This window comes from Nestor notabilis, unplaced genomic scaffold (genome assembly GCF_000696875.1).
Source record: "Nestor notabilis isolate BGI_N333 unplaced genomic scaffold, ASM69687v1 Scaffold36340, whole genome shotgun sequence".
Classification (NCBI taxonomy): Eukaryota; Metazoa; Chordata; class Aves; order Psittaciformes; family Psittacidae; genus Nestor; species Nestor notabilis.
The window spans coordinates 4,994-16,958 of NW_009912188.1; the positions used below are offsets into that span (position 1 = coordinate 4,994).

General features: G+C 38.3%; 1 protein-coding gene across 1 annotated transcript; it reads right to left on the reverse strand.

Annotated features, from left to right (window-relative positions):
• Positions 1 to 1,947: 1,947 nt before the first annotated feature.
• Positions 1,948 to 10,005, reverse strand: LOC104408494 (multiple epidermal growth factor-like domains protein 10). The gene is made up of 5 exons (XM_010018125.1): positions 9,876 to 10,005; positions 9,155 to 9,193; positions 4,685 to 4,931; positions 3,949 to 4,069; positions 1,948 to 2,088 (listed from the first exon to the last, which is right to left on the reverse strand). The coding sequence occupies exons 1-5, from the start codon at positions 10,003 to 10,005 to the stop codon at positions 1,948 to 1,950; spliced, it is 678 nt and encodes a 225-aa protein (XP_010016427.1).
• Positions 10,006 to 11,965: the final 1,960 nt, after the last annotated feature.

Below are 11,965 nucleotides of genomic sequence, written 5' to 3' on the forward strand. Positions count from 1 at the left end.
ATTAATGGTTTTATCACCTTATAATCTGCTCATTTCCCCAGTCCTATAAAAGAATTTCTGTGGTGTCTTCCCATTTTTCTTAAATAGTTGTCTTTTTTGGTTTGTTTTCAGGTGGGTTTCTTTGTATGATTGGTGGTTTATTAGAGGAGATTTTCCAAGACATGATACAAGTCACTGCAAAATGTACAGAATTTAGCAGAGCCCTTTGACTGATATAAAATAGGTATACACGTTCATTTCACACTTCTGCAGTAACTGCCTCAATTTGATGCTGCTATCCAGAAGTTTCAAGGTATTCATAACTCTGCCCTGACTGAAGCCAGCAATAATATCCCCTTTCCTTCAGAGATGTAGCATAATAATAGAGCTAATAACCCTATTTAAACATTTCCTAATGAAGTTATGCAAATAAAGCTGAGAATGAATTTTCTCCAAATGACAATCAGGAATCCCAGCCAACTTAGACAAATTTAACACTGTAACTTTTATTTTATTTTTGTTGTATCTTCTGAAAGATCCTTTTCCACTTTATGGTGAGGACAGACATAATCCAAAAAGTATTAGACAGAAGAATTATAAAGGCACTTTAAACCAGATTCACTTGTCTTAACCCTAGAAACTATTACATGCTCTAGGAGTCCTCTTTTTCTTGCTTTATGAAGTTCCAGGAGTCACCTCCACACTGAAATCTCAGACAAATAATGTTGTGGTTACACACAGAAGTGAAGAGTTTAGCAGTTTTAAAAAACATCCTTTTTGCTGCTCTATGTAAGTGCTAGCTCAGCCAAAGCCCACACGTTTCTTTTAACCCTACCCGGGATCCCTTGCCAGTCCACTGACATGAAATAAGAACCAGGTCTAAAACCTTGCTTCTGACCCATTCCTGTCCTTGGAATATCTTGAAAAACAAAGGAATTGCAAATACAGTCTGTTTTGCAGGAAAAGAAGGAGCTCAGACTTGGAAAAGTGATCAATGTGCTGCAGCCTGTAAGGCACTTCAGATTAAAGTCAGATTTAAATTCCAAGTAAAAAAAATTTAATTGCTTTTAGAAACACCATTATAGTGCAGTGCATAGACTCTCATACGGATATTCCTTTAATTTCCCTGCTGACTTGTCTGCATCTGTTTAAATGTCTCTACTACTGTCTGCACTGTTTCTTCACAGACGCAAATTTTATTCTGGCATCCAAATGGCTCTCGACTAATTGTTTCTCTTCTTCATGAGATTTTTTTTTCCCCTTATGACTGGTACAGCCCTCCCCATGTCCTGTGAACATTTGTGTGGGAAGTGCATATGGTTGTAACACCTAGAAATTGCTGGCAGAGGTCCCGTGGCTGACCCCAGTGATTAAGCTGCTGCTGACTTCAGCAATTGAGTTGCGTGCTGTTTAAAATACTTGCAGGAAAACACTTCTTTCGTCACTTTCCACTGCCTTCAAAGATTATGTCTTGCAATGCTACCTTTCCAAACAACCAAAGGTGATTTTTTTACAAATCAAGTCAGTAAATAAAGAAGTTTCACTTCTTCATTTGAATGAAATACTTCAGGTAACAACTCTCCAGTCTGCTCAGTCTGAACAATCGTATGAGCCTCCTCTGCTACTACTACGAATGCCAAACATCTGCACAAAACCAAAAGCTTCCCTTCTCATCCCTTCACCATACCCCAAACTGCGTCATTCTGCAAACCACTTAAGTGAAGACCCACAAGACACTGCCAGAGTATGGGCCACAGCAGGAAAATCCTGAAACCAAGCAGTTCCCCACAGAAGACTAATCACATAGGCACTTTTAACTTGTGACCCAGTGTCAGCTCTGTGACATGGCAAACATTTCATAGGACTCTTAACAGTATCACAGGTATGTTCATTCTGCTTTCTGTCAGCTTCTACCAGCCATAGCAGATCCCTTGCAAAGTTCAACAGTCCAGTAAAAATAAGTTTTCCTTACCGTTCCCCTGTGTAACCTGGGCTGCAATGGCATTGACCTGTGGCTGAGTCACAGGTCCCTCCGTTGTGGCACTGGCACTCCTGGGAACAGTTTTTCCCATAACGACCCTCAGGACAAGGCTGACCACAGACCATGCCCTGCGTGTGCAGAAAATAAAATATCTTAATATTAGACTTGGGATTACAGCTTGAATGGGCAAAGAAGTAATGTCTGTAATCAAGGAAGATCAAGGAGATCTTGTGTCACTTGTCTAGCGCTCATCTCGGAAATGCCAGAATCTTTTCTAGCTTTAAACATGGGCTATATTTCAGCACTGGAGGAATAATCTTCTAGGATTTCCATTTGGAAGCCTAAGCTAATGAAAAACACTATCTCTAAGCAACAGTGTAAACACTTAGACATTTAAGACTAATTGATGTCAAGATCTTACCAATTTATTTATCAGGAGTAGTATATATCAAGACATCCAGAAATGCCCTCCAATAAGTAGAGGTGTAGAAATCAGTAATTGCTGTAATGCCCCAATTATACTACTTTGTGGTAAGTTGTTTCTTTCTGATGAAAGGAAAAGCTGTTTGTAATTTCATTTAAAGGAGCATATCTTAAAAGCTTGTTAGGATGCCTGCTTCCCTTCGATGGGTTTTGAATTTCTGCACTGCAACTTACATCCTTGGAATTAGTTACACCTGTGTAGCGAGGGGAGCATCAGATCTTAAGACTTTCAAGAAGCCATTTAAAGAAAAACATTTACTGGCATTTTATCAGACAAAAATACATGCTGGTATTTCAGCTAACATAAGATGCTGCAGAATTTATACCTGGCTACTTTAAACCTTCCTTACATGTAAAGCAAAAAAGGTTATACTGACAAAATTGTGTTTCACAGACTCACAAAATCTGAATCTAAGGACCCATGCTTAAGTAACTAGTTGGAATGGAAAATTAGCCACAGGGCTAAGCAGTAAGTTATTAGTTAAGACACACACTGGTATAAAATTTCCATCACAGCTTCACATGCTCTCCCATTTTACATTACCTGTATTTAGGCAAATAAAGGGAGTTGAGAATTTATGCAAGAATTTGTATTCTATAACCAGTAATTTCATTCTTCTAACATGAAGTGGAATGAAAAATAAAAATGGCCATAAGCCAAGTTAGGTAGTCAGATCTGTGGTGCTATTCAAACACAGACAATCATTTATACCTATGCTCTCTAGTTCGTGAAAAACTGACCTCTGCCATAGGTTATCTCAATGTAATATCTCAATTATCATGAGATAATTAAAAGCTCAGTAAATGTGGATTTTTCACCCAAAAGAACATTAAAAAAAAAATAACAAATACTATTGATCAATATTACCTGTGAAAGTATGTAAAGAAATTATTTGGGCTTTGATCACCCTCCAGCCTTTTGATCATATTCCAACTCCATTATTTTCCAGCTTGGAGTTGGCTGCCTGGTAGTAGAGATGGCTATTTGCAAATCAAAGGTAAATTCTTCTTTCTCTACCTACCGACAAAAGGCTAGAAAGTCTAAAGATAATGCCAAAGTTCTGATGTCCCATTTCCAACAGCAACATTTAACACAGTATTTAAAGGTTCAGTGTTTTTGCTGTGCACACTATACATATGAAAACAGGCACAAAACCCAGTGCTAAAACATGTAACAGTGTCACCTCCCTATAATATCAACTTCTATCTCGAAATTAATGACTTCCAGACAAGACCTAAACAATGTTGCCTCATCACAGTATGAATCATATATTTTGCTTCCCAGAATCTGATAGTTAAAAAGCCAGCACAAAACTGGAGGATTTTCAGTAACAGATGGTTTTGCAAGTATTTTATTCCAGTCCTTTATAATACGTTTCTCATTACTCCTGGCAACTGGCAGACTGCATTTTCTATCCTCATTTGCTACCCTTTTCTGGTGCTGCCTGAAATCTACAAATAAGGAAGTTTTACAAGGTACTGTTGATTTTGGGAAGTGTTTTTACCGTCCATCCTGGTGGGCAGGCACACACCCCGGTGACATGGTGACAGATGCCTCCATTCTGGCAGGGGCACCTCTCCTCGCACTGGGGCCCATGCTTCCCGGGGGGACAGAGGTCCTCGCAGCTGGGGAGGTGGTGGTGTACAACAGAGACAACTGTTACTTTGGCACACACTCCAGTCTCCAGCCACCTCTCTATTTTTAATGCTATTGTTAATTTTTCTAGCCAAAAATACAAAACAGAAAGCAATCCAACAGAAAGAGACGCATGCTGAATATTGTAGAGCATTCATGCAACAAAACTAAGGAAACACACCTGGTAATCTAGGAATTATTTCTTTTTAAAGATATTTCTTTCTACAGTGGCTGATGATCATTCGTTGTTACTGACAAAGCTCAAAATCTATTCTGGAATGACAAAGCCAAATAATTCTATGTTTCAATGCGATTTTCCAAACTTGTAGCCAAACCATTTTCATGTGGTCATGACAAACCTCCTGCTGCTACTTTCTGCAGCTTTTACTTAGACGTACAGATTAAGAGGGCTTTCAGGTACACGTGTGAATATGCACTGCAACACAGTGTGCCCAACTGCTTCTTAGCCACCAGCCCCGCTTCCCTGCACTACACAGCAGCCAAACTAACAGCAGAGTATTAAAAGTTAATCTAAACTTCATTTGTCTTGTTAGCACTATTCAAGATTCACATCTTTCCCCCACAAATAATATACCAATGCTCACAAGGCACCAGTGTATCCAGGAGGACATCTGCACTCTCCAGTCACGTGGTCGCAGGTGGCTCCATTTTGACACTGGCATCTTTGATGGCAGTCATTTCCATATGTTCCTTGATCACAGCGTTCCTCGCAGCGCCAGCCTTTGAAACCTGATGCACAGTGGCAGGCTCCAGTGATGGGGTTGCACAAGGCTCCGTTCTTGCACTGGCAGCGGCTGCTGCAGTGAGGTCCCCAGTGGTCACTGTCACATGCTGAAGGGGTTGAAGGAAAAAGTTACAGCAGTTTCATAATAGTTCATATTACAGCACTGAAGATACTATGAGTCAACTGTAAACAACCAACCAAAAAAGTTACAAAATGGAAATAGTCATGTAGTATATCCCTAGTTCTCCTTGGTCCTCAAGGATCTTAGCAGGCAGAATGAACTTAATATATGCACACAAATTGACTTCTTAAGCTGTGAAGTAAATGCAGATTCTAGTTCCTTCATTATCAAAACTTCATTATGACTCTCTACCATCGACTAGCAGTTACGGTTGCAGTAAGCTTCCATTTACACAGAAAGGCCTTGCAAACTTAAAAAAGTAAAAAAATGCAGCCTAAATCCATAAACAACTGCTTGAATCTCACAAGGAAATTGCAAAGCTTACTCAATATAAAATTATGATTTTATTTCAGTTCAGAGGTTCCTACTTGTTTACAGAAATAGAAGTATTTCCTTTCAATCTTGCAATATACTGACAGGGTGAAAGAAAACAAAAGAAGTGTTCCACTGAGCAATAGAAATTAAAGATTATATAGCTAAATTTAATCTGGATATTAAAAATTTGGTTATCCAATGTATCTCCATGATCATCCAAAAACATCTCTTCTTGTCTGCCCCAATGAAGCCCATTAAAACCCTACAAGCAAACCAGGCAGCGGTTATCTCAGCATCAAAAGAAAAACCTTAATGCTAAGGAAGATATTTTTCTTAAGTGAAAAACACTGGGGTTCTCTAAAGAGACAGAAGATTAAGGTCACTTAGAGTTCAACAGGAATGCTAATCATATGGTCAAATGATCTGATTTTATTTTTATGTTCTGTTGGTAACAGCAGTACAACGGGAAAGCCTCAATTGCAGCAACTGGCTCTCTTCTGGGAGACTGACAACCATTGTTCTCCCAGTCTTCTCCTGGGGCAAAAAAGCCAGGCAGAAAACAGGCACACTTTCCTAGACTAATGCAAAGTAATTCAAGAATCCTCCTCAAGGCAGGCACTATTCAGCTATAGGAGCTGTTCACTCAGGCTACACAAATAGAAAGGGATTAGGTCTTTTAAAGAACCTACTCCTTAAGACTTTTTTTTCCAGGAGAGGTCACTAGAACATAAATCTATAATGGATATATTCCAAGCACCTAAAAACAATAAAATAGAGAGCAACAGAAAGTACTGTATCTATTATAAACGCCCAGTAATACTGTCAAACTGTCAGAACAACTGCCCGTCTTATTATTGGCCTCTCTCTGAATACGTTGTGGATTTTGCTCTGGACAATGCACTGCTGTCTGCAACACACAGTATCTCACAAGTTGGCTTTCCCCATTATAACTCACATTCATTCAGAACTGCTATATGTTTATTTTTAACATGTCTGCATGGAATAGAAAGTATAAGCCTCATGCTTAACCAGTCCTCAAATTATCAGGAAACTAGCTATTTTGGGATATATATAAATACATGTATGGGTGGTGAGACGTCTGAGACATTCACATGGTCTGTCTTGATTGAGCAGACACCCTTACATTTTATTTTGTGTTTAACACATTAGTCTGTTTTCAGATTAACAGTCGTCCTCCTGCTTCCAGACAAAATAGACAATTTCAATTTCAGCGATTCCTAACGGAATAATTATAAAATTAAAACAAACAAAACAAAATAACAACAAAACCCACTAACAACAACAAAAAAACCTGTCCTGGCATGTCTGATAAACAGAACAATTCAGACATTGCCAGAGCAGGAGTGTTCCAGTGCAGAGCTCATGAAAGGGTCAATGTGGCCTATACACGATCTAGTTATAAAAACACGACAGGCAAAAGACTTAATCTTGGTTGCTAAATGAGAGCTTGCGCTCTTCCACCAGTTACTGGAAACGGGATATTTGGTGCTGTGCAACAACGTTCATATTAGCTGCTTGAAGATCCAGCATAATGAGTCTCGGAGCCACACAGGCCAGAAACACTTACCACTGTGCATCTGCCACTGCAGCCAACACCCAAGCACCAAAACTGCCTTGCTAGAAACCTCTTCATTTGTGAAGCGGTGGAGGACTTTCACTCCCTCTGCTCTTTTTACAACCCCATGCCCAGTCTGCCCCCCAAGATGTGCCTGACTGTCTCCTAAAGATTTACTGACATCCAGGGTGAATGACATTCACATGCTATGTCTGTGAACTTGAGCCTTTCTCAACTATTTTACTGTAAGAGCATGTACCACACAGTACATAATAATATATTAGTTTCCTGGTGTGATCTTCTCATGTTTGCAGGAAATCATTAAAATAAAAAACATCAATACAGCTGCTGATAGCATTTCCAGTCTCATGACCATTCCCCTGGCAACAGCCAGGTGGGTAACAAATGCTGACTGTGCAATTTTTCACTACAGCACAACTGTGAAGCATTCCACCAGGACAAAACCATAGTACAACTGCACGATAGTGCTTCACGAAAGTCTGTCACCAGCCTGGCATCTATCTGTGAGTTAGGGGAAGAACCATGGAGAAATTTGCAGGATTAATGGGAATAAATTATAATTTTGAACAAGATGGATGAATCACATACTTTACGTCTCTGTGCCCTGACTGATAATCAATAATGTTCCCCATAGGAAATTAAAGTGATTTGTCAGAAACCGATTTTTCTATAATAGTAAATCCAGTTTAATATTAAAAAAGAAGAGGGCAAAGGGTAGAAATGTTTCCTGTGGCAAGTTTGGTTTATTTTTAATTAGTTTTGGAGGCTAAATTTATGAACTATTACATCAGACTATTTCTGTTGCTTCCTAGTATTCAGACACTAAGAAAGCTGGGCTGGAACTCACACAGCTGTTAATCTGGTGGAATGAGATAGTCTTTGAGTTAATGACTATCGTCAGGTTACAGACTGTCAGCTGGAGTTTAATCAGAATAGCTGCTCTGACTGTCCTCACTGGACCAAGGTCACAGACACACGCACATATGCAAACACTACATGCATGCACATGCAAGACTGTAAGCTTCTGGCTTCTGAACAGATTTGGGGCTGTAAATCATCTGTCTCAGGACAGGGTATATCTGAAAGGGAAGCAAAGTATAGACAAGAGCCCCATATTCAGAATGGTTTTTACGCCATTGCAAAGACAAAGCATCTCAGCCTCAGTAACTCCTGGGAACAGTTTGAATCATGCAGAAATGCAAAACCCAATTAAGTAAAGCAAAGTTAACTTTCTGTGTTGATCAAACAGAACTGGCCTAATGCTGCTCTGTTTTACACAGAGCACCTTCCTTCCGGAAGTAATTCTTCCTCTTTTCACATGTTATATTCATCCTCAGGTTTTGCCGGTTTAAACAGCAGAACCAGCTAGCTGTACTATCCCCTATCAGCTTTCATAGTAGACTTGCAGAGTCCTTTCTGCCTTCACCTTACACTGTTGGGGAAAAAAATTATCAATTTGAATGTTTTACAAACACCATGGTATTAATGACACATCTTGTTGTTTTTCTTTTTGTCTGTTCATCTGGGAATATCTTTTTTTGTAATTACAGTGCCTGCTGTGCACATCACACAATGCTACAGATACAGGACAGAGAACTTTTCTCTCAAAAGGCTACTTCAGTGAAAGTACAAGTTTGCTTTTGGGAATAAAGTCACTGCATTATATAAACCCTCATTTCAAATGAGCATGTATGGTATGAAACTCTAAGACAATATGGTCTATCATCGTAAAGAAACGCTCACTGAAACTGACGGCCAAACAACAACTTTAGATACATACAGAAGCTCAAGGATTCAATGGTGCAAAAATCACTGCCGAGAAGAAATTGAAATAATCCGTGATGCAAACTGCTATCATTTTGGGGCCTTATACAGCATCTTTGAAGATGTAAAGCTCTGTATCTCCTAGTATAATAATTTCAAGGTACATTGTTATTCTGCTGGGCTAGATGTGGTTTTATGTATATGGTTCTGTGACCAGCTGGTGATTTGCAAATTAGAATGGTGGGAGCACTGATATTTTATAGCACAAGGTATGAATTTTTATAACAATCTGAAGCACATCTGAAGAATTTTACAACTCTTTTATTGCTCCTTATAAACAAAGACATTTTTAATTAAATGTGGTCACATAATTGTTAGTTTTTTTCCTGACATTTTTCTTTTTTTTTTCCTCATTGATTTCATTAAAAGGCAACCAAAAAAAGGGCAAATGAGTTTATTTCTGACAAACCCACCTTGATCACCTACAGTTCTGTACTTCTCTAAAGAATGCCCTATAATGAGAACAAAATAAGGCTATCAAATCAAGTCAAAGAACATTTCAGAAGAAAAACCTCCCTAGAACTTCTGACTCACAACTACTATCTTTTAAGTATGCTACAGTTTCCTTTATAACATGATATTCAGGCTAAGCAATATGTATTGAAATGCTTTTCTTTTGATATCTTTGTCTTTCTTTTTTTGCTAATGGGGAGGTTGAAGCAAAGAAACACAGCAAAACTAAGATTTATTTTTCTTGCTATCTTTTTGTAGCTGTCTGAATGCAGCACCAAGACAACAAAATGACATTTTATTCTGGCATACACATCTTTCTGTAAGAAACACTGTGTATTTTTGGAAATATGTACCACTGCTGCCAAAACGAAAGATTCTTACCGCAGTATTAGGCTTATGTATTTTTATGGTCTTTTAAAACAACTGAAAACAAAAATCTGCACCTCTGACAGCAGAAACACAGTGAACACTTCCTCACTTGGAATGAAATATTGGGAAGTATAAAATAAGCAAACAGTGGTAAACATGCAGAATTCCTCTCTCTGTTTCCTCACAACTCCAGCATAATTTCCAGAGATAGGTTCAAGGAGCCACAGCCTTTGGTAAGTGAAAGTTTTCCTTGCTACAGCATGTATAACCAAAGCTGCCTATAACTTCAACATCATCTTTGATTGATCTTACTTCCTTTCCAGGTTGTCACATCAAGGGCAAGTCTTAATCTGTGTGCTTTCATTTGCATCCCTCCTTTGACTCTCAGATCTCTATTGCCTTGTCCTTTCATCTCCTTTACGGTGTATCCTTCATCTATCATTTCTCATCCAGTATCCAAATATCAACCCCCACATTTACATCGCCCATGACATTAGCAACTTTGTGGCATTCTCAGACTATAATCTTCCTTGCTACTCCTCAATTTGCCTCTACAGTTTGGCACAGCTCTCCATTCCCCAAAGCAAGAAAACTGCCATGATGTCCTCCTATATCCCTACCTTATAACTCCTCCTTCCTGTGAAGTCCGCAAAAAGTTGATGCAGCAAGTATGTCAAACCACTACCTGCCACGGCCATTTATCAGTGTTTGCTTCCTTCCTCATCTCCTATGTGTTTCCTCTTTTCTTTTCCTTCAACCACAGGTTCTCTGGTGCAGAGGCAACTTTCTGTTGTGTACTTTAACTTGCAGAACTAGACCACAAATCCCCAGCAGGGACATTCATGAGGTCCACCAAGGAGCACGAATGACCACCATCTACAGCTAAAAGTTGCCCAACTGTAACATGCCTTGTTTAAAATCTACTCCAGTCTTTTGGAGCAGAAGATACAATGTTTCTAAGAGGGCCCACAAGTGACTTGCATTATCAGGGAATAACCACCTCTAATAGGCAAGTATAGTCAGTGCAAGTAAAATAGGTCAATATTGAAAATTAAGACAGCCAAATAGGTCTTGTATTACATTAAGGCATCATGTACCTTGGTCTACGCAAAACTAAACTTGTATAATAATTTATGGATCTTTAATTAATAGTTGATAAGGATAGGAAAAGTCATAGCCATGTAGATGCTACTTGTAACAATCTTAATTTCTGACAGCGTTTGTGTTCAGAACAACATTCACTTATTCACTAAGCAAAAACTATAAAAAACCTATGAATGTTGCCATTAACCTAAATCCACAGCATCCTCACTGTAAAGTTTAGAGAATATTCTAGAAACTACTCTCTGCTATTATGATTTTTTTAGCTGCAAATCTAAACTGATGGCATTTGTTTCCCTTAGGATACTTGTTCAGGACAGGAAACAGATAACAATTCTCCCACCTGGAATTTAAGCCAAATAAAAATAAATTCCCTCTGACTCTAAAAGCTATAAACACCCAAGTGTGTCCGAAATTTGACAAGATGTATTAAGCCCTTTGTAACATCAACCTGTATGTCAGCCTGGACTGAAAGATAGTAAATGTGGAACATGGCAAACAAAAATTTCAGAGATGAGTCAAGAAAGCCAGAAAACAAAGCCAGCTATTCTGCAAAGTAGAATAAAAACAACCTTTAGAAAAACATGAAAGTCTTATTTAATAAAAAGATTATTCTCCATGTATTTTTTATCTGCTCAGGATGTGATGAAAATATATGCACATGTGTATCAGAAGAATAATCTTTTTCCTTTACAGAATAATTCATAATAATAATAAAATACCAATTCCTTTTAGTAAACACTTATTTTACCTACCTCCCAGACAGAAACGCTTAGTAGTGTCTGGGTTTTTTTTCCACAATGCACTTTCTATTAAATCTGGATTTTCTTTCAGTCTTTTGTTTCTATCTGATTTCATTTGTTATACTGTAGGCTTTTTACCCTGTGGCATATTTTTCATTCTTTTTGTTTTGTGTATAAGAAAGGATTTTTATTCAAAATGTTAAGCTTTAATTTAATTTAGGGATTTTTCTTTTTCTTACTTTGTAAAAGCCTTTTGATCCATGAAGTGGAAGAACAATGAAAATGTGTTTTTCAGATCCTGTAAAAGAGTGGAACTATATGCCTTTCACATGCCATAAATTTCAGAAGACTCCTTAAAGTGCTTTGGACAGCGGAACACAAGGTTGGATAATTGCTAAGGAAAACACACACAGATGGTTCTTGGTGTTCCTTTTATCTTGCTACTAAGATAATATCTATTAAAAATATTCACTATTTAAGGAAAAGTTACAAAATTGTAAGAATCTGATCACACTGCACAAAATGGACTGTTGCCCATGATCCTGATGTTGCACAGAT

Coding starts and splice junctions, on each gene's coding strand:
- LOC104408494 (XM_010018125.1), bottom strand. CDS start 10,005: ATGATAGATGAAGGATACACCGTAAAGGAGATGAAAGGACAAGGCAAT. Junction 9,194..9,875: donor TGTGACAACCTGGAAAGGAA/GTAAGATCAATC, acceptor TTCTCATTATAG/GGCATTCTTTAGAGAAGTAC. Junction 2,089..3,948: donor CCTGCCCACCAGGATGGACG/GTAAAAACACTT, acceptor CTGCACACGCAG/GGCATGGTCTGTGGTCAGCC.